This window comes from Nesoenas mayeri (assembly GCF_963082525.1).
Source record: "Nesoenas mayeri genome assembly, chromosome: 8".
In the NCBI taxonomy this organism is placed as follows: domain Eukaryota; kingdom Metazoa; phylum Chordata; class Aves; order Columbiformes; family Columbidae; genus Nesoenas; species Nesoenas mayeri.
This window is the reverse complement of record NC_137554.1, coordinates 19,008,562-19,031,797: the sequence shown is the minus strand read 5'-3', so window position 1 is coordinate 19,031,797 and position 23,236 is coordinate 19,008,562. Positions and strand designations below refer to the sequence as shown.

The following is a 23,236-nucleotide window of genomic DNA, read 5'->3' as shown; positions in this document are numbered from 1 at the left end:
CCTGAATAATCAAAATGAGGCATTAGTATTAAAAAAGGAGGTCTAGTTCATTCTTAATCAATTAACTAATGCATAATTTTAATCTTTTCCAGCCCATCATTCAGCTAAAACTGAAGAGGTTCCTTTAGTAGATGTATTGCTCCTATGACATCTCCAACACAAATTCTACTCAAGAACGAGAAACTTAATTGACATCAAGCTTGTACCTGAAGAGGTAACTTGTGCTGATCAACCTGCATTTTTACGCTCTGCAAAATGAAATGAGAAATTTTGGGTTATTTACTGTCAAAATAAAAAATAATTTAAAAAAAAAAAAACCTCACAAATTTTTGTGATGAATTAAGAACTTCTTATCTTGGTTGGGCACTTTAAATGAAAATAAAGCCACAAATATAAAATCTAAAGGAGGAGCCTTAAGTGGAAAAACTTGAAATTAGAAGGAGGTGCTCATAATTTCTGAAAAATGGTGCAAAAATTAAAATCTGCACTTACAAAATACCTGATCAACCACAGCTTCACCTGGCTCTTGCAGGAGACTTTGGGAACACTGAGTTTCAAGTTAGCATTCTGTAGGTGAAACTGGTATTGTGTCCAGTTTATGGCATCTGAGGCTGTAGAGGGCACTTTGATGTCAGTTAAACATTCTTTTAAGAGCTTAAGACAATGTTGCTTACTATTTTATACAAAATTATTCCCATTTGAGTTAATTTTATGCAAACTACATACACTTCTCACAGGTGTTTGGGGGAAAAGGATGGCATTATCCTAATTCTAGTAAAATATCAAGTTCCACAAGAAGAAACTGAAAGTCGTCCTCTGCCGACAGCCGTGTAAGCCAACGGCCATTTTGCAAAGTTGCAATCTCACTTCCCCAAATGACGACTGTAAAACCAGAACTCTACTTCAAGTCCCGGGTATGTGCAGCTGTGGTGGCACTGAAGGTGGAGAACCTCCTTCTTCCCACCACCTGCTCTGGAGACTGCTCGGTGGCCAAGTGGGGACCAGCCAGCCCGACACAGCATGCAAGAGCTCTCCTGAGCACATCACCAACACCAGCTGCTGCCAGGAAATAAAAGAAACATTTTGTTCTGAAACCGGGAAGCTTTTTTAGAGGAAGATGGAGAACCCACTTCTCTTATTCCCCCAACTAAACATTTCTGCTTCAAAGGATAAAGCCTATTACAAAATCATGAAACCAGCAATTAAAGAAGAGCCACATAAATCAGGCAAGTCTGGGTAAGTTTAAGGTCATGCTGACACTCTGAGTGTGCTGTTTACATAGAGAAATCTTCTAACATAGTTTGTGGGTATGAATTTAGGGGACGTATCGTTTTATTTTTGACTGATATATATGAAAACTCTTGAACTACAAGCCTGGGAATTGTATAAATAAAATATTAATTCATCACAGAAATATTTTTTAAGAACAAAACCCAAATCAAATAATGGACTAAGAAAATAGGACAGGGAGGTTTCAAGAAGTTCTGGGAAATGCTTGTTTAAAGCCTGAATATGATCTGGGAAAGTTTCTTTTAAAAAATTTCAAATGACAGGAAACAATACTTCCTTTTTCTTTGCGGAACATTAAAAGTGGAAGAATCTGAGCCAACTGTTTATGTTCTCTAATGTGAAATTTCACCCCTTTATCTTTAAAGTAAGTGAAAAAGATACTGAAAATTTTTTTTTTTTTTTTTTACTAAAAATATTTCTTTTTCTCTTTGCTAGTGCTTCCTATGTAAATTTGTGCTAAGCTATAAAGAAAATAATCATTAATATGACTAATAAATTCAGGAGAAGAGGCATCAGCATTACTGTAAGTGAACATAGGGTGATCTATGATGCAGAAGCAGAGATATTAGTCAAAGGAAGTGTTTAAAAAAAAAAACCAACAAACCCACAACTTGCAACAAGGTTGCTTTTAAAGCTGCCCTAATTCTGTTGCAGAGCTAAGCAAAAGAGAAACAGGCTGAGCCTTCTCCTGCAGAAATCTGAATTCCATGAAGGTGATCATCCTGGTAAACCTGGAAACTTGACAAGAGCAGCAAGGTAAGCATTATAAAAGATGGAGTCATGGGGATTCCTTTCAGGAAGTGCCTGTGTGACTCAGAACATTTCCTGTGTGTGTGCATTGAGATGTGGCAGAGAATAGCACTTTCAAGATCTATTTAATTTAAAAGCTAGCAATCAAACCCAAGCATACAAACACTACAGAATTGTCTGATATGCATCAAGGTAACTCACCAATAGTGTTTTCACACAATGAAGCATGGACTATCCCCATATGCTTGCAGAGACATTTAAACCTTCACTCATGCCAACAGTATTTTTATTAGTTCACTGACTATATTGAGCAAGCATCAAATCAGAAATGTAGCTGACAAATTACCGATTCTGGGGAAATCACACAGCTCCTTGGAAAGCAGGTTTTCCAAATAATTCAGTGATGTACAAATGCCAGATGCAAGTCAAATAATGAATGCATAGTTCCTCAATAATGACAGTAATTGTTTGAACACACTTGTCTCAAAAATTCAGATACTGATGTTTAAACACTGTTGTAATATTGTCCCTGTTATACTATTTCTCATGAAGATGCCAGGTTAAATCTTGGGTTTGTTGACTTTACTAAGAGCTTAGTTCCTGACTTCAGTGGGGTACCAGGATCACACTGATAAATTAAGAATTGCAGTTGTAGGTCTTGACAGAAAAGAAGGAACGCATGAAGTACTGCAACTCCATGGCTGAAAAAAATTGCTGCCCCTTTCTTTCCATCACTTCAGAACACTTCAGTGTTTTCCATGCTCTTTTGTCCTCTTAAGCTTGATGAACCTTGTTTAGGCAGTTACCATCTTTGGGACTAAGATGCCTGCTGTGACCAGAACTGCTTCTACAACCCCTTACTATATAATAACTGTGAACACATGGTAGAAGTTGCACAAAGACACAAACTCTGTTTCTAGAGCCCATGAAAAAGTTGCTGAGAAATGGATATCTAAACACTTGCGTCTGTGCATCTGGAAAATTAGGCAATGTTTGTTGCTCACATGTCCAAATATCACGTCCATCCAAATGACAGAATGATGTATTCATGATCTGGAAGACTTTTCACTCCACACTCATAGGCAGTTTCATGACTTTTTCTCTTTTGTTTTGCTGCTGGCAGTAGTCTTAATTCAATGGTTTTACATTCACTCAGAAATACCTGTCCTTGCAATGATGAACAAAAGGTAAAACAATGCTGAGAACATCATTTTTCTGTGTCTCGGTTGTCAAAGTGTAAAACCATGCTAAGATCTGAACAGAGAAAGCACAGCCTCCATTTCACCTGTATGCAGACAGTATTACCCTGATTACCCTCGGGTATTTCATACAAAGTACTGATCTTCTCTATTATTATATATATATAGAAAGAGATGAAGATTATTTTCAGTGGAAAAGAAAATGCAAAAAAGGCAAATTACCTTTTTCAAATCATAAAGTGAAATAATAGTTTGGGATTTAGAATTTCAGCGATTTACTTAGTTTTTATGGTTGCCATTCTTCACAGAGATATTAACTAACATAAATAGAAATAGAACTGAACCAAACAATGCAGATGGACAGTGTGGTGATAGTGGAAATGCCTATGACCTGTTTTTCTTCTCACCTTTAGAAAGTGGCAAAGCTGAATAAATCTTGTTTTCTGTCTATTATTGCAGCAACTCATTGCTGCACCCAAGTCTTGGGAACCTGTGAAGCTACTGGGTTGATGTAGTTTTTGAAGGAAAATCAGAAATTCACACTAGGAGTTTTCAAACCCAGCAAAGAACCTCTCGAGCATTCTGTGCAATTGTGGACTGTGTGTGTTGTCTAAAGCCATCAGGGTTTATCTTTCACTGTGACCAAGTTAATTTCTGTAGCTATAGGAACCCACTGTTCCAAGACTTACAAGGGCACACAGTTCAGAGAACTGCAGTTTTTTGTACTTTTCATAACTCAAAAAATTGTGTAAGGGAGTGAGGTCTCATTTTGCTCAAGTCCAGAATCTCCCTACTTTACTGGCCTACATTCATTTATTGAATTTCAGTTCTCCAGCTTTTGTACCTCTCAAGAACTGTTTGTCTCTCCCTAGTTAAGAATTTCATTCCTCTAAGCAATGACTTCAGCTAGGAGACGTGACACCTATTAAAAAAAAAAATAATAATCCTTCTTTTAGTTTTGTGCAAAACCAAGATCATTAACTGGCTTAAATTCCTTCCCAAAGCAACTGGAATTTCCTTTCATCTGAACTTCATGTGCTTACAGATTTTGCCAAGAGAAGCCATACCATGTGAACTGGGCAACAGAACAGCAAGTCTCTGTGCAGAGATAGGAGTCATACTGAAAAATTGTTCAGTCCATAAGAAGTTGTTCTAACCAACTAACTCTGGACAAGTTGCTTATTGATACTTTCAGTGTACTGTGCATTGCCCTCAAATGAAAATGATTCTAAATATTAGTATTCATAAAGCACACGTTAAAAATAGACTTCACCTTCAGCCTTGGAACTTAAGTCCTAGCATGGTACAATACATCTCCAAGCTTACTCCAGTTCTAGTCTACTAAAAAATCAAGGTACTGTGCAGGTGTGCATTCAGGATTAATCTATACAAAACCCAAAAAATATTTCTCCAAAATTGTATTTGTGTGAACAAGGTAGGATGTTCTTTTTTCCTTTCAGCATTGTTCTCTAGGGCAGAATATTTGAAAACAAAGTAAAATATGTGCAATTTGACATATTTGATGAAGAATATGTGGAGTTGTATAAATGGAGCACAGTGTCTCAGAACAACATGACATTTGAAATATGCTTGTGGTAAACAAACCAGGCTATGCGTGATATTACCCTATAAGACTATCACCTAAACCATATTGCTACAACATGGTCTTCAGGCTATAGAATTTCCCGTATTTCACTAAAAATAGACTGTGATAATGCAGCCTCAGACCGAGCGCATTGAAAACCACATCTCTGCAAGAGTATTTTTTTAAGTTTAATTAAGTGACTGATCTGGTTCCCTTATGAGTTTTACCATACTGATCTATCTCAAGTCCCTTAAAGATTACTAGCACGCACAACTTTTTGTTTATTTCTTTTTAAACGGGGAAAAACCTACAAGTCTGCAATAAAAATGTCAGGAAAAAAAAATTAAACCAAATGTTTCTGAAGTCCCTACGAGAATGAGCTCCTTTAGTAATGTGATCTAATAAAAGGCTTTGTGAAACTGTCCTGAGCATTAATGGTAACACAGATAACGTGACAACAGCTTCATAAATACACAATATGTACAATTCTTCAAAACCACTTTCTGTTTAAGCAGTGTGTCTCCTGAAGAAGCAGTGAAATGGGGAGAATCTTTCGACAAACTGCTTTCTGAGAAAGGTTAGTAGCTTTTTTCCTTTCCATGCAGACTGTTAGGGTGGAAAATTGATGGAAAATTATGGAAATTATGGAAAATTATAGAATCCAGTTGTGCTCTTATATAGACCTGGCAGTTACCTAAACTAAGTATGATGGGTCATTTATAGCAGCATGTGTTCTGCTCTCCTCATGTACTTGGGCTACAGCATGCTGTCAACTACCAAAAATAGTTAAAAATAGCTTTCAAGTTTCATATTTTCTTGAACAAAGAAATACAACAGACAGCAAGAAGTTCCTGCAATAAACAGTAGAATTTCCTCTGAATATTGCTCAAATATTCCTGACTGCAAGAGCAAATCTTATAAATGAAAACGTTCTATGTACTTCAGAACAGACTCTGTCTCTTTTGATACAGTTTGTTTCTAAAAGAGTGATAAGATCAAAGCTGTCCTTCACTTCAAAGGGCCTGTTGCTTACATAATTATCAAATGCACATACGTCCCTCCTTCCATTGTGGAGGGACACACGTATGATCCAGCTACAGTGCTGGACACTATGTGCTTTTCATTTCTGTTCCTTGAAGAGTTGACATCAATACAATCGCATTACTTCCACACAGATTACGCATGCTTGGGAAAGACAATATCTTCAGCATAATAACAACAGGATAAAGTGAATTGTAACGATGCTAAAAGCCGTTCATTTTAAATTGCTACTGGAGAACAGTATGAGCAAAGATTCAAACAGTGGTTTGGTGAACCTAAATTGATTTCAACCTCAATAAAGTTAATCACTTCCACATACGCCCCCATGTTTTGATTGCTTCTGTTTCTAAATTTACAAGAGCTTGATAGTGGATTTTTACAGATGCTGAGTATTCTGTAATGGGAGTTACAGCATTCAGGATCATAATGACAGAACTGCACTTATTTTAAAACCTTTTCTATTTCAAAATAATTATCTATAATGTGATGTAATTCAAAGAGAGCAGAACCTGTTTTGTTGCTTTGCAGAGTGTGTAAGAGTAACTGCCTGATAAGGATATATTTTTTAATGCAATTCAACATTCCCTTCTGTAGCTGGATTGGACGCCTTTACGAAGTTTCTGAAAACTGAGTTCAGTGAGGAGAACATCGAGTTCTGGATAGCTTGCGAGGATTACAAGAAAAGCAAAACTGCACATGAACTTTTGCCAAAAGCTAAGATCATTTATGAAACATTCATACAGAAGGATGCTCCAAAAGAGGTACAGTAAAAATGTTCTTCACTGTACATAGTATTTGACACAGCTGCCACTGATGAAATCTGCTTTTAAGAAGCACATGCCCAGTTAATCATGTAGTCACTGACATACTGGCTAGCATTTGTGAAAAAGTAACGTCTATCTTTAAACAGAACAAAAGGCTTATTTTCCCCTTCTCTTAAACCAGTAATTATCTATGAAATTATTACATACCTCAGATACAGAGGCCTTTGTTTTAAATTAGCTAGAAGACTGAAAGAGACTGGAAGAAACTATTACACATGTCCTTTAAAATAATAGTTTTGTTTTAACATGGATTTTTCTTGATTGACCCACTTCCCCCTTGCTCTAATTGCATATTTTTGTGTATATTACTGCCAACACATACACGAAAATATGTTGATATGTCAATCCTCACCAACACTAAGGCCTTTTTATATTACCATAATAATGCAAGCAAAAGGAATATTTTTCCTGCTCTAGGGAGGCGATGAACAGGTCAGAAGATGGAACTCTAACTGAAATCACAAACTGCCTCTTCAGTAGGTCTTTTGGACTTACAATTTCCTGTAATTCTATCAAGTTTGAGCAAACGTCACTTGCCAAAGCTCCTTTTCCACTGTATTTTATTATTATTATTATTTGTCAGAATAGCAAGAGTTAAACACTAACTGCTCCTTGCCTGTAACAAGGCTGAAAAGGATGTAATTCTCATTTTAAGAGGAGGATTGCAAAATGGTGCAATTTCCACCTGCAATACCCATAGATTATACTTAAGATTCAGATTGCTTTTCCTAGGAAATGCCCACTTTCAAAGACTTGTGTCTCTTTTTATGTCTTTCCCTGCTGCATGTCTTTGGGGTGGACCTTGCACAAAAAGAAACCCCCTGAATTGCTAGAGGTAGAGCCTGTCATTGCCAAACAGTCAATCTATGAGCAGTTATGGAAGGGTATCAAGCACTGAGTCTGTCAATGCTTACAAGATTTATGTAAGTGAAAAGGTGAGCAGTGGGAAAGCGAGGGAGGGGACAGGGTGTGGAAGTTCTACTTTGGACTAACAGTAACGTAACAATTTCTTTATCTGTCATACTTTTGATTTGGTGCATGTAGTGTGGGTGCTGGGGTTCACCTTCAGCAGTTGGCTTTGGTGAGACTTCCTTCCTTGGGGTCACCTGAGTCACTGACACCTGCCAACAGCATCTCATTCCAGACCACACAGCTCTGGACTTTGCATCTTCTCTCTGATTAACGTCTTGTCCAGCAGAGCTCTTTTGTACACAACTTTCTGAGCATACAGTTTGATAGGATCGTAAAATCTTAGGCTTAATGACTGGACCATTTTGTCATAATTAATTGCTCTTCTGTTCTTAGATCTAAACTATTTGTTCTAATCAGCTTTATGGAAATGACAGGTGTATCTCAGTGAGGGAAACACAGCATTTATAGAAGTCACTTTTTGGTTGGATCAACAATTTTAAAAATATATTCTATTATTCAGAACAACATGCTTAACTCAGTGCCTGACATTTTAATAAAATTCTCCTACTAATTAAATCTTCCCAGAATGAATGCAGCAGTACATGGAATACATTATAATTTTGATATGCTTTTTCCTATCTAAAACCTCCAGAAACCCATTACAATATTTTTTTAATATTTTACTTATTAAAGTTTTCTCACCTTCCTACTATCGAAACTCTACACAGAAATCAGAAATGTTAAGTATTCACTAACATATTCTAATGAGACAAAGTTCTGCCTAAATCCTAAATGACAACAGGGGGAGTTCAGTATTAGTCTGGTGTTGCAAAGCCTGACAGCTTCAACTATTCCAAGATCACTATTAGAAATTACTTTTAGTCAAATGTCAGACTTTATCTTCTATTTTACCACTTTTCCATTGTACCAGTGACACATCATCAAGACTTTATGACAGGCATTACTGGACATGAACATACAAACTAATTCTGTGGTACTAATATCCCATTGTATCAGAGATGCAAAGTCCTCTTATTAGAAAAGACTTTCATCAAAGCACAGTATTATTGCTATGGATAATAACACAGGGAATCCATGAATATATGTTAAAGAATACACTTTTCCCTATTCTCCAGGTGAATTTGGACTTTCAAACCAAAGAAGTCACAAGTCAGAATATTGAACAGCCCGTCATCACCACCTTTGATGCTGCACAAAACACAGTCTACAGGCTGATGGAACAAGACAGCTACCCACGCTTCCTAAAATCTGATCTTTATTTAAATTTGGTTAAGGGGAGAAATCCCAGTCGTCCGACCCTTAGGAGACGATCACGGTCTTTTACTGTCAATGATTTCCAGGGTGTGCGACCAGACTTCACCATTTGGTGACAGACAGATTCGGCCCTCATAAATTCTAGCTACTAGAGCAACTCGTATGTGTTTTAAAAGCCAAGTCCTTAGCAGGTGTAAATGGGTGGAAAGCAAAGTTACATGCACTTATACCAGGTCAGAGTTCTGTAGCCAGTGATTAATTTCTTTTATTATAGAGAAGTAGGCAACATATTGACATCTCGTGTAAAGTTCTCATATGGTATATATATATATTTTTTTTAACTCAAGGAAGAGCTGTAATCATATTTGGAGGAAAAAATTAGAGTTTCCAGCATAAAAATATCGTACAAGATTCCTCTTTATATTATCCACCATGTATCCTGAACCTGTATTATTTAGCACAGAGTTTCATTACAGTTAGAATTTATACACCTGGCCTTTGCACATATTTATGTTTCTGCAATATTTCCTACACTAAACACAGAGTATTTGTGGTATTTTCTCCTACTACAAAACAAATGGGAACATTACTATGTATAATGTTACATGGATTTTAACTACAGCCATAATTCAAATTTAGCTTTTACATATCTTAAGAAGAACGCAAGAACACCTATTTAATTTTTTGGGGCAAATTTTGTACTCATTGTATGTGTCTGTTCTCTGTATTTAACTTATGCTGAATAGGTTAGCTTTGCCATCAAATACTTGTATTCTAGTTTTTTGCAAACAAATGAGCAGCAGCAAAGGGCTGAGAATGTTATTTTAACACAATCTGTGTCATTAAATATCGGGTCATGTATATATAGATACATACAAATATTTTCACTTCTATTTCTAAGTATTCATGGTATACCAACTTTATTACTAAACTTTGTTCTAGATTTTTTCTGTCTTTTATTTTGGAAAAGAATCTGAAAATTAACAGCTCTTGGACTTAGGTAGAATAATCTTCAGTTCTACTGATTACTAATATACTCTCTGTAGTTACAGAGGAGGAAGGAGAAATCTCTCCTTTTATTTATTTACTGTTAAAGTCACATGTATCCTTTTCCTAGTCAGTACATGCAGTTATCCTGCCCTGTTCTTTCAGAATTGATGTAGACATATCTTGAAGCATGGAGTGATTCTTAAAATCTTAAGCATTCATTCAGTTTAGCAAGTGACTGCAGGATTTAGTCGTAACTATGACTTGTATATTCAGTCGCTTTGCATGTAATTTAAGCTTTCTCCCTTTTCAGTAGTAAGTGGTCGAAGTGAAGAGGTGCAGTTCCCGAGGATGGGACTTTATGCTTGTTACTGATCCAACGTAAATCTGAGAGTTTCTGTGCCTGCTTTACTAACTTTCAATAAATCTGAAGTGATCTACTTAAAAAGTTTTCAGGTTTCACTTTGTAACTATTACATCAATGAGTAAAACATGAAGGCTTAACTTCACATAAAACTCAACTTTAGCCACAGTCATTGCCACATCAATCACTGCAAAGGAACCTCAGAGATCAGAACTCACCAGGGAATGATGCTGAGCGCCATGGCCTGGGAACCATCTCCAAACTCTACCTGGGGAAGAGACAGGAAACACACTTGTCATTGTGAGTCTGGTATGAACCTCGCTAGTTTATTCCATTCCCTTCCCCTGGACCCAAAACTCTTGGCACGTACTGTTTCTAAGTGTAGAAGTGGTCAGAATCTGAGCACAGTGATTAGGAAATAAATCAAATGGTTTTAGTAAGGTTGATACTATATTTCAGTCATCTTTAGCCATATAAAACACAGCTTTGAAGCTTGTCAGCCTCCGTTTTTAAAAAAAACCTGTTTATACTCATGTTGCCATTGTCACAGATATCACATGAATGAGTGAATGCAGTGAAAGGCAACTTTCTAACCAAATTTCATGGCTTAAGTCAGTATATTTTTCTGGACTGATTATTTACCCTTGTTCTTTGACTGTTACTCCATTAAACATGAATAATTTCTGCCAAAAGCAATCCTGTTTCTGATTAAGGAATCTCTAATACCACCAACGATGTCTGGATGCCAGAGTTCTCAGATATTTAAAATATGCGTGTTCCTATGTCTTGTATCACCAACTTTGTTAGAGAAAATCAACAGATTTGAGAACTTGAGCATTAACAGTGGGTCTGTTGCAATGCAGGCATAAGACCTACACATCTGCAGTTAGATTCACCCTGGTGTGATTATTTTCCTTCATACCAGCTGAGAATCTGCACTTTCACTCTTGTCATGGATGAAATAAATGAAAAAATGTGTATACTTAATACTGTTCCAAAATCCAAACAAATGACAAATATAGTACCTCGAGTAAGACTTTTTCTTCTTAACCAAAAAAAGCTATTAGTCAAAAGTGTCTGCAATGATAAATATAAGTCAGCAGGCGCCCTTTGTTTCATTTCACAGACACATGGAAAATTTTGCTTATCTCCAGGGAGGCCTTCCTCAAAACCAGTCTGTAGCACTGACAGTCCTAGTCTCTCTGAGGAGTTTCATAATGCAAACAAACAAGATACTCCTGGTAGCTATTTATGAATGCATGTTTTTCAAAGATAATTGCAAACCATAGCTGAATTTACAGCAGACTAATGTCATGGGAACTACTGTAAGAAGAAAGTAAAGATAAATTCAGAGAAAGGAAGGCAAAGGGTAGAAAGATAAATGAAAATGACATAATTATCTGGCAAAAGTTTTTTTTTCCAGAAGAGACTCCTTCTAGTGAGAGAAAATGAGTGTTCTGCTGTAGTTCTGGAAGATGAACTAAGGATCGATTCAGTACAAGTCTGTGATGCTGTTCCAGGATTGAGTTAGACAGGATTGATCAGACTAAGGGCTAGCCCTGCAAAGCTGTATTTATAGTATAAACCTTAGAGAAGTGCCAGAGAACATAGTCAGGCTTCTCTAGTTTTGGCAGAATAAATGTATCAATGCCATAAATCCTGTAGTTTAGCTGACCTAGTGCAAATAATACATGCACAAACACTATTGGACAAGTATTTTTATTGAGGATTATTTTATGTAGCAGCTTTTTAGATTTGTATGTGCCATTCAGCATTCAGTAAGAGAACTCAAAATACTCCTCTTAACAATACAGTATTTTACTCTACATAAACTCCACTTTTTCCTTAGATACATGGTACCTCCAAATGCAAAGTATAAGGGAGATAATCTGCTGAGTCATATAGCACAAAGCTTTGTCTGCTGTTTCAATACTTGGGTCTAATTAGATGCTTTAAATTAGCTGAATTTTTACCTGCTATTAATATTTAATTTAAAGGAGATGAAAATACACTTATATGTATATCTTCTTCAGCTTTTGCGATTTGTTACCATGCAAAAGATAACTTCTTTTTTTTTAACTGACAAGAAACAAGAAGTGAAATCTAAGATATATAATCTCAAAGAAAAAGATAGATCTCTGTCTTCCACTAATGTAGGTGATCAGTAATATGGCTCTTACGTGCCTTTACATGCTACAACTTATAAATGACTCACAAAAGGCAGATCATTTTTCTCTCCTTTTTGTCCCCAGCTGCTCAGCCTCCCTTAGTTAACTACTGCTTTCAATGCAGTTCCCTTTCCTTTCCACACATACTGAAAAAGACCTCAACTGGGAAAAAAAAATGGTATAAGTGATTCATATGCTCATAAACTTATGCCTTGCTCAGATGCCTGTCCTAGATCCTGATCTGTTTTTTGCATTTTAGTCAAATGCCTCAATCAAATGTCCTTTAAGCTCCTGTGGGGCTCTGTGCCAGAGATAAAAATATATTTCCTCTATAAACAATACAGCTTGCTTCTGGTTTTACTTTTTTCTTGCTAATGTCTTGTTGTCATCTCCCATTTTTTGTAGTCTCAAAAGTTCCCTCTGGTTTTATATCAAAGCTTTTCTCTCTCTTCGCCTAAATGGCATCTGTTTGTGTAAACTCCTTGTAAGTCTCCTTACAAGGGATAATCCAAACACCAAGATTTATGATATAGCACCTATCTTTGCCTTCTCTATGAAACCAAATTAAAATTAACTAGTCTGAAATATAATCCCATGGAAGTCAATTTAGAGTTTTCAAACAGGACAGAACATTAAGCTAAAGCCTGACAAGGATAAGCTTGAACTGTTGTTTTTCCACCATGCAATTTACTTGTTCTTTAGAAACCCTTTCTTCACAACTTTCCAGTTTTACATTTTCTGCAGTTAATGCTACTCCAGTTTTTCCTTGAGGAATAGAAGGCTTCTAAGGATTAAATCCTCGTGTTGGGGACTCAGAAGGGGCTCTCCTACCTCATACACATGCTTTGCCCATATTACTTGGGTTTGGGCACACTGGAGAAGTCAGAAGTGTGCTTCCAATAGTACTTTACAAAAAGAGGCAACCAAGAACACATAGGTTTTCCCTTTCATTCAGTACCTGGCACTGCTTGGCTTGGGAGGGACCACCTGCAAGGCACTACTCAAGAGATGGCTGATGGAAAGAATTATGGTTCAAGAGCATTCCAGGTTACAACACCTGTCTTTCGTATATTTTTATTGTGGTGCAATTTATACCTGTCTCCAAGGACAAGACCACAGTATGGTCCTATATGTCTGCACTATATAGGCTTCTTATACCAACAGGAAGTTTTGTGAAGTCTGATGCTGTGTAAGTAATAGTGTATTCATCCAGGACACGAGCTGTGCCAAACACTCTACTAGTTAGCGCTAAATGAGAATCTTCAAGGTTGCATATTGACAATGTTTCCAATTCTCTTCTAATGTAGGTTTGTGTTTTTATGGTACTTGCAAATCCTGTACACAAGGAGCCCGGAATGCTGTAAAACACTTTGACAAATTGTTCTCGAAATCAAAACATTTTACCTGAAGGGCATACTTTGCTTGGGTGGAAAATAACAGCTCATTTTCTTATGCAAAACAGCTGTGTGGCATACTGAAGATACACAGAGCTATTTATATGGAAAGAAAAATATTTTTGCGAGTTAACCATGCTGTGCAATGATATTGGAAGGTAGGCATTTACATAGGGCTGTGATTAAAATGTATTTGCATCCCATATGACAGGCATTTCCATGTTACTAGGATGCCAGCAGATTATCTTGGCTTCTCCCAACGTAAGAAATTCAGGCAAGTCCTGTTTGCTTGAATTGCTTGGACCAGCAGAACATTAACTTTTTTTCTGCTGAGGTCACACTATACAAAACAATACTATTCAAGCAAACCCAGATATGGGATGGATTTCACAGAGGCCAAATGTTGAAGGGCAATAACTTATTGAACCTGACTGAGGGGAAACACCAGCACAGCAAAACACCTATTGGAGAGTGTGACCTTTTCTCAACATTGCACTTGGGTGAGTAGAAGGTAACACTTTTAGGAACATACATAAATGAAATTGATTTCTTGGGTTAATACATAAAGAGTTGGTTTATACTATCTATTGAGATTAGTATCTAGTTGAGATGTGGGTGAGAGAAACAAAAAATGGCATGCCTTATTCCCTAAACAGCCAATAGCTTTTCAAAAAGAAAGATAACTCAGAGAAACTAATGCCTAAAGGTAGCTAAACAATAAAAAAAAAGAGTATTGTTAAAAAGTCAAGCGGTAAGCCTAAAAATCAGATTTAAATATTTAATAAATCAGTAGTCCTTAGCAAGTAATACTGGTAAATAAGGAAACATTCAATCAATAGACCCACATCATTCCCTTTCCTACAGTTCTATCTTTCCTATGGCCTATCAAACACAGGGGACTCAGAACAAAAGTCCACAGCACAGTCAGCAGAGTTACGGATATGTTAATCCACAGGCTTCGCAGATAAAGTTTTTAAAATACACTGAAATTAGCTGAGCAGATAAGGGCCTGAGCCACCACAAAAGCCCAGTCTGGGTTATTAGTAAACTGCAACTGCAGACATCAGCAGTGTCAGCTGGATCCAGATTTCCAAAAGGTTTATACATAATTCAACGTGCAATTTCCAGCCCATTTCTAGTACAAATTCCCTTTCGTTTGCTTGATACTGTTTATTATTAATAGCTAATAGATTTGCAGAAGCAGCTGATGCTTCTGTTTAAATACTAAGATAACTGTTTCTCCTTATGAATTTTCAGTAAAATATTAGAGTTTCTTTCCAGAAGTTACTAAGTTCCAAGCAGAGGAAGTATATGACAATACTACCAGCTACTTTTTATGGGAAGAGGTGACTGCATAATTTCAATCAGTGTACTTGTGATATTTGTACTGGGATATTAATAACAATCTCATTATCTGCTGTGTGCCAGAAATACAATCAACTTAGATAGACTAAGCAATCACTGAACAGAATATTACACTGGTGAAAATCCCTCATAACTTCTTTGTGTTTTTGTGAATTGTGATCAATACTCCATAAAACACAAGCAGCAATCAGATTGCATCATTTAGTTACTCTGTGCACTAGTCAGAATACTTCTGGGTTTTAGCATCCCTCTCCGGCTCCTAAAAATGGCTTAAAAATTTATAGCAGCATTGAAAATATTAAAGAGAAAGTCATGTCTGTATCATTCAGACATCAGGCAACTAGATAGAAATTTCTAAAAAAAAAAATGTATCTGTTGCACTGTTTGGAACTCTTGTTTTAAATTAAAAATGTGTATCATAGATGATTAGGAAAAAAAATAGGCATAGATACTGTAATCCTTCCTCTCATAAATAGTCTCACAGGAGTTAATGGGACTATTCTATAACAAAAACTGTATTACCTTTTCAAAATCATAAAACTAGTCAATTTGCAATCACAGTTCTAAGGTGGGTGAACAGTAGAATCATCAGGATTAGAAACAGGTTAAACATTGAGAAATAAATGGAATCAAAGAATGATTTGTTGCTTAACTTGTCATCTCGGTTCTCATAACTGGACTGATTTTACTGGCATTGCACTAAGAAAGCTGGACGAAATTTGCATCAGGCCTTTATCTGGAATTTTGTTATTTGGCTGAAAATTCAACACCTATTTTGAACTGCTTCTAAAGCTTGGCCACTTCTCAGTGAGAACTTAGGGTACATAAAAGTCAAGCCCCTTCCTAAAAATACCAAGACACATAAATTGCATGTACAGCTTTAAAGAACCTGCTGTTTGCTACCTAAGAAGGGTAAGACCAGAAAATCAGAAACCAGAACACTGGAAAAAAGTGCTATTTCAGAAGTAGAGTAACAAAGAGACAGTCTCAGTGTTAGAAAATTCAAGTTGTAGCTATTAACATTCTGCCAGGCCAGAAACTCTCCAAATCAATATTATTTGGATTTTGTACTATGTTTATCCTCTTTTACCAAGGCTCAAACCTGGCACTGAATCAGTTGCCAAGTATTTAACGTAAATGCAGGTACTGAAGGCTTTTTCTCCACCTGTAAGATGCTGAAGTTTAACTAGCAGCAATGCATGGAAAGTTTTTGGTCGTGTCTGGCACAATGTTACACAGTCTGCCATATGCATTCTGTGGAAATAAGAGAAAAATAACTGATAAAGGGAAATAAGAAGCACTGCAGACAATTAGGATGATAATTCATATTTCTCTCCTATTATGACTTTCAGAAGCCAGTGGATGCAAAGGTAAGAAATTGCAGAAAGGATTCATATTTTGCTGCCAGAAATCTTTTTTTAGTACTATGTAGGACTGAAAGAGGTATATTGGTTCATCATTTCTAGTTTGCTATTATCAAAGGGAACCATTTATAATAATCTAATTCACAAATATACAAAGCTCTATCTTTGGAGTACAGAGGAGTAGAGAGGACAAAAATTCTACTGGGAGACAAAACATTTTTTCAGAAGCTTCCTTTTGATTTCCAGCCTAAATTTATTCACTGGATGTTTATACACATTTTTTCTTTTACCAATATGATCCTTAAGCTAAAAGAAGCTTTTTTTTCCCTCTGGTTACCCTTCTGTATTCAGAGAGAAATCATAGCTCCTCTTTACTTTCATTTTACAAACAAACTGAAGTCTCTTATTTTTATCCTAGTAACCTACCTCTATACCTGTTCCTATCCGATTTCAACTTTCTGGAGCCCTATTGACCAGATTCAGGTTTTTTGTTTTTTTGTTTTTTTTTCTTGTGAAGTTCATCAAACAGTTTGGCTTGAAACTTATTTTACAGATCCACAAAAGCTGAGGATGAGGAACAACCCCCTAACATTGCTTAGGTCAAGAGGTGGCATGTGGTGCTTGGCTTTTTGTTTCTCATCTTAGAACACTGACTTATCTAAAATAAGAAAGACTGTGTCCTCAGGCAGAAGGCAGCTTTGTGTGTGATCATATAGGAAAAATCAATTGGGACCTAAATTCTTGAGGCTGCACTACTTGGTGCAAAATATTTCGACTGAGAAGACAAAAATCCCTTATTCTGCAGCTTGGGACAGCTGGATCCCAGTTGCTGAATCACTGGAAGTTTATGTCAAGTGGAGACATTGAGAGGCTGGAAGCTGAGCAGGGTGAGATTTGGAGAGAGGCAAGGAGCCTGTCACTGGGCCAGCTTGTTCAGGGACAGCAGGCAACAGACAAAGAAAGAAAAGAATGATGTGATTATCAAAATCAGAAGACAAAATTACATGAAAATGTTTTCAGGGCAGAGTAATACAAGTAGAAGATGGTACATCGAATGAAATATAAATAGTGAGATCATTCTCTGAGTGATCAGTAAGTATTAAGTCAAATAATATTATCTGTGAGGAAGAGAAGCAGAATGAGTCTTATGCTGTCTATTTTATCCTGGTCTTTCACTTAGCTTTTTTTCTGTTTGATAAGAAAGCTAGTAAATACTCAATTAGCAACCTGAACATTTGTTATATGTTTGATAAAAATTTATTACAGTTACTAAAACAAATTCTCTGCTGATTAATTTCATCAGCACACATCTCACAAAGTACTACATAATGCTACATTTAGTTTTCATTTGTGTTTTCAATACAGACTGAACATATTTGCAGTCCAGTTCCCTTTATGTATGTGTGCATGTATACGTACAGATACACAACATTTTTAAATTTTTGTTTAAACGTAATTTTGTGCAGTCCGGATACATACAAACTGACAGCTACAAAAAAAGTCCCTTGCTTGTTAAAGATGACAATGCCACAATCTATTGTAACAGTAGCTACAGTTACCTAATATGGTCACACTATCATCTAATTTTTTTATAAATTTACAATTGGAAAATGCCATTACTGGTGATGCTGACAAAAAAGTGGAATACAACTCTCATACTAACCTGTATATTTCAGAGCAGGCTTTGTCAGTCAGGCTCTGTCTGTCAGTCCCCTAAAGAATATATATATATATACACACACACACATAAATATAAATATAAATATAAATATAAATATAAATATAAATATAAATATAAATATATATATATTAACAGAAGTCTAGGGTGTTTTTTTTCTAAATTAAAAACCAACTAACCAAAAAACCACACAAACACAAAACCCTGTAATATTTTATACAGAACTGTTTGGTCCATTTATCATAATCCAGAGCCTTTGAGCTCCTAGAATACCTATTTTTTAAGTTAGTATATACAGTGGCAGAAAGTCAATAGTCAGCACAATGATCTTTCCATAGGTGAGATTTCAGGAACCTATTGATCAGAGAGACAAAAATGCAGCGAACTTCACATGAAAGGTCCCTTTGAAACACTCTCGTGATGGATGGGCACCTGATCAGCCTCCAGAATAAACAGATGCTCTAGTACCCACAGCCTGCAGGCAGAGCAGCCCTTGCGGGCAGGCGCTGTGCTTCAGCAGAGCCTTTTCCATCCTCTTTTTCCCCTCACTCCAATTTCCCATCCCCCAGTGTTGTCAGCAGCATCCACGGCTCATGATGCCGTGCTGAGCCAAGGACAACCTGCTCCACGTTTAGTTAGGATGAACTAATGTTCTCCCCTAACGCACGAGGGAGAAAGGAATTACACCCCTGAGTTTGCGTGACTGAAACCAGAGAGGCCGACTGAGAAAAACCTTTCCGTGCAGAACGACTAACCTCCACCAAAATTACACTGTGAGGCTTTTTAAATGGGAACAGGGTCTGGTCAGAAAATAAGATTTCTCTTTCCATCAGACATCCTGGAATTTGTTTTGATTTTGCACCAAATGAGAGAGAAGATGCACAGAAATTATTCCAGAGCTGCCAAGATGTCAAGTGACTACTATATTCACATAGAATTTAAACTCAGTTTCAACTCCCCCCTGCCTACCATAACCTGTACAAGATACATAACCAGAGGATTAGAAAGTTTGTTTCCCCTCTCATTGCGCGGTTAATACATCTCTACTATTTGTATAAAATGTGGCAGTTTCAACAAAAACAACATGAGATAAAAATCTACTTAATTATTGCTTACCTCTCCAGGTATTCTTGCAGGTATTCTAGAGCTTACATGTCTCTTTATCTCCTTTTAAAAAACCTGTATCCAAAATGGGGTGGGTGGGGGAAGAAAAAAAAAATTAAAAAATCAATTGCTCTGCTCTGCACTTTAAACTGTTTTCTTTTGAGATCTTTCACAATGCAAAATGCTACTAAAACATTCTTCATTCCATCTACGCTTTTATGTTTAAAAAAGTAATATGCATTAATTTTACTAAAATTTAACATAAGATAAAATCTTGTACTGAGTCAGTTCTGGGTACGTAATAGAGTATGAGCTCAACAAAATCCTTCATATTTTACGACCTGTCCATAGAGTTCACAGAAGGAAATTATTAACATTTGAAATCTCTAGCTCAAAAAATTTTGGATGAGGAAATTCGTAAGATTTGATATTTTTTTCCAAAATTTTCTGAAAAAAAACCCTATTTCAATAAAATTTCAGTTACAAACCACTAAACTGAGATTTGTTGAAGAATTATGCTCCTTATTCTTGAAAAGAAATTCAATACATACTCTAGGACATTAATATCCTTCCTATGCTTCTGTTATAGTTCAATGAATTGCAAGCACTGCTGCTGTCCCCTAGATGAATAATCAAGTTGTCAACGTCAAATAATGTTGTACTTTATGAGTCTATGTTGTTCTCTACACTCAAAAAAGTTTTTTTTTAAAAAAATAAATAATAATAAAAAAAGAAGCACCATACTTTTTGTTGACTTTCTGTTATCTGGTGCATGGGGTAGTATGAATTACTCACCTGCTCCTCAAGGAGACAGCCAAATACTAGAGTAGCTACCATAGAGTGCACAGCTCAGAGGTCACTATGTTATTTTCAAGGACAGATGTTGTTTCCACAGGTCAGATGCTGAGGAAACAATGGCCTGGTCCATGTCTGTGGATACAGTACTAGCTAATAAAGGTAAGAATTACACAAAAAAATACATTTTTAAAGAACATGTGTTGACCCAGTTCACAAACACTGCTGTTAGGTTTTCACACCGCTTTGCGATCCAACTCACGCATGCTTAAAACCAGAGCAGCACTGCTGCTAAAGGCATGGGAGCGAGCTGCTGTGCTCGAAAGCAACAGTTCTTCTAGCTGCAAACACAATAGAGCTTCTGGCCAACGCTTCAGGAACATTTAAGAAGGCAGAAGTGCTCTGAAAGAGTTTAATTTTATTAAGATAATGGTTGTTAAACTCTCTGTGCAATAGTTCTGTTTTTCCTATATTTTTTTAAATAAAAACAACCACAAAGCTTTTCTTAGGTATTCCTGTTACAAAGAAATATAGATAGTGATTATTTCTAAACCACCCAAAGTCACTCCTCTAAGAGATCGCATTCCTACTGACGTTAAGCCCTAAACCACATGGAACTGTTAAAAATTTCCTTGCACCATTTTCCTGCTGGAACTCTGCAGCCAGGACCCTGTGGTGTCTCTGTGCTGCTTCTGCACGGAGTTTGATTGACACAACTAAATTTGGGTGCTGTCAGTTGTCTTTTCTAACAGCTTGTGATATGGATTAATTTTAAAATCAATTCTTCCAAACAAGCCTTTCTTTGGTTTTGTTTGTTTTTCTCTTAAAAGTGAACAAAAGTTGAACAAAGTAGTAACAAAGAGTCCTTCTCTCCACTTAAGTCTTAATAATTACACTGCGTATTCTGCATATATACATACACATACACATAGTATGCATTGTTTTTTCAAGTTTGCCTCCACCCATGATCTCATGCATTTTTCCCCAGATGGCGTGGAAGCTTTTAGGACATTTTTGAAGTCAGAGTTCAGCGAGGAGAACGTGGAGTTCTGGCTGGCCTGTGAGGACTTCAAGAAAACCAAGTGCCCCACTAAGATTGCCTTAAAAGCCCAAAAGATTTATTCTGACTTTATACAAGCTGATGCTCCGAAGGAGGTAAACAGGTGGTTTTATGTATACTTTGGGTACTCACTGAGAATGGGAATCAATGGGAAAATTCAGACCCAAATTTCCTGAAATGACAAAAAGTGCAATTCAATGTGTCTGTGCTTCCATTTTCATGTCAATTATTTACCAGGTGGAAAACACTGCATGGAACTCTGTGAGGGAAGCAAACACATCTTATGGTTAAATACAGTACTCTAAGTACATTCTTCATATAGGTCATGGGTTTATCTCACCTTCTGAAATTTTGAAGAGAATAGATGTCCAATATAATTTGTTTTCCTTAACCATTTTCATAATGCAATAAGCACCATTTCCTCCATATATGAGTTAACAGTATATTGGAATGCTAATGGCTGTATTTGTTCTTTTGCCATGAATATCAAAATGCAAACTAAACTTGCAAAAATTTCCATTGCAGCATTCAATTTTATAAATATTTTTTAAATGCTTACTGTGAAGAAACAAATGGCTAATTAATGACTTTTACGCTGATGGTTTTGCCCTTGACAGTGAGAGTACTTTGAATGTCCCCATGTCTTACATATGATTGAAATCAACTTTATTAAAACAAAAAAAATCCTTACAAAATAGATAGGGCCAAAACCTAAAACAATGCCAAGTATTTTCATCTCTAATTTACTCTTTGGTAATTGGTACCTTCATGGGATTTGCTTGGGCAAAAAGACAATCAGAAGCAAGTTTTTTATTGTTGTTGTTTGGTTGGTTGGTTTTGTTAGTTTTTTCAGCAATGCCGTCTTTTTAAGAGCAAAAAAAATATTAAAATTCAGTATGCCAGAAAATGATGAGAGAACTTTCATTCTTATTTGCATCAGCCAGGGTATTTGGAAAGAAATTCAGATGCTGATTGTGTCCTGTACACAAGCAGACCTCAGCTTTCCAAACAATCAGACATTAATTTTATGCCTCCCTTCTTCTTACAGATTAATATTGACTTCCACACCAAAAACCACATCACTCAGAATATGTCTGAGCCCACCCTCAGCTGCTTTGATGACGCTCAGAGGTTAATCTATAGTCTGATGGCAAAGGACTCTTTTCCCAGGTTTTTAAGGTCAGAAGAGTACAAGGAACTAGTAAAGAAGCAACAGAATGGAAAACAGAAGAGATGGCTCCCATTTTTGTAAGAAAACAAATGTCACAGACTTGAGGGATTTTTAAGTTGTAAATGTCTCATATTGCAAAACTCAGTACAAATAATATTAAAGTGATTGCACAAAACAGATCTAAGAATTACCTTTGCCAGCTTGTTTTTAAGTATAATATGCACTTGATAATTTCTAATAAAGTTGGTAGATAAATATTCAAGAAACAGGATGAAACATGCTAAGACATTTGAGCTACCTTTTTAGCAAAGTAGTTGGACATTGATAATTTTTCCAGTGCATGCTTTATTTGTCAAACTGTTTTCACGTTTTTAAGCAGAATGTTGTGGTTTTATGGTTTGCTGTTGTTTTTTCTTTAGAGGTATGGCCTCAAAACCAAATTTCTTTCAGGGAACTTGAATACATTTACTCATTAATTCATCATCTTGTTTGTAATAAAAATTAAAATTCTCTTTTAAGCATGTTTTATACCAATTCAAAACAAGAGAAGCAGAAATACAGTAGATAACATATTATGATAATATTTAATAAATAGGCAGCTGCTTCCTAACAAATGTTCCTGGCATTCAGAGCAAAATAATTTTTCATAATATAACTCTCTTCAATATAACTATCTTCAATTTTCTTTGTGTTTATTTCATTTAAATTTTTATTTAAAAGTATCATTTATTAATTGTGTAGGCATTTTGGAAAAAAATGAGTAAATCTTCCTTTATACATTTTCAATTAATAATTCATTTTCCTTGCTTTTCCAAATGTATCAGTGATACTGTCCCCATGCGCTCATGAAGGAGTAATATCAAAAATTATTAACATTTTTCAATTAAATATAGATAAGTGGAAAAGTAGG

The 23,236-nt window shown here is 36.1% G+C and overlaps 2 protein-coding genes across 3 annotated transcripts; both read left to right on the top strand.

The window, feature by feature from the left end:
- Positions 1-937: 937 nt before the first annotated feature.
- On the top strand, positions 938-10,437 carry RGS18 (regulator of G protein signaling 18). 2 transcript variants are annotated; one of them, XM_080348938.1, is made up of 5 exons: positions 938-1,236; positions 1,945-2,046; positions 5,340-5,401; positions 6,460-6,626; positions 8,738-10,437. In XM_080348938.1, the coding sequence occupies exons 1-5, from the start codon at positions 1,118-1,120 to the stop codon at positions 8,990-8,992; spliced, it is 705 nt and encodes a 234-aa protein (XP_080205064.1). In that variant the 5' UTR covers positions 938-1,117; the 3' UTR covers positions 8,993-10,437. The 2 variants fall into 2 exon arrangements, with proteins under 2 accessions (XP_080205064.1, XP_080205063.1); XM_080348937.1 differs by having other exon boundaries at positions 5,337-5,401.
- Positions 10,438-19,386: 8,949 nt separating this feature from the next.
- Positions 19,387-22,407, top strand: RGS21 (regulator of G protein signaling 21; the record flags this gene model as incomplete). The annotated part of the gene is made up of 4 exons (XM_080349072.1): positions 19,387-19,391; positions 20,181-20,257; positions 21,084-21,250; positions 22,204-22,407. 4 exons carry the CDS (start codon positions 19,387-19,389, stop codon positions 22,405-22,407), a joined length of 453 nt encoding a protein of 150 aa, XP_080205198.1.
- Between the last annotated feature and the right edge of the window lie 829 nt (positions 22,408-23,236).

Coding starts and splice junctions, on each gene's coding strand:
- RGS18 (XM_080348937.1), top strand. CDS start 1,118: ATGGAGAACCCACTTCTCTTATTCCCCCAACTAAACATTTCTGCTTCA. Junction 1,237..1,944: donor CATAAATCAGGCAAGTCTGG/GTAAGTTTAAGG, acceptor ATTCTGTTGCAG/AGCTAAGCAAAAGAGAAACA. Junction 6,627..8,737: donor AGAAGGATGCTCCAAAAGAG/GTACAGTAAAAA, acceptor CCTATTCTCCAG/GTGAATTTGGACTTTCAAAC.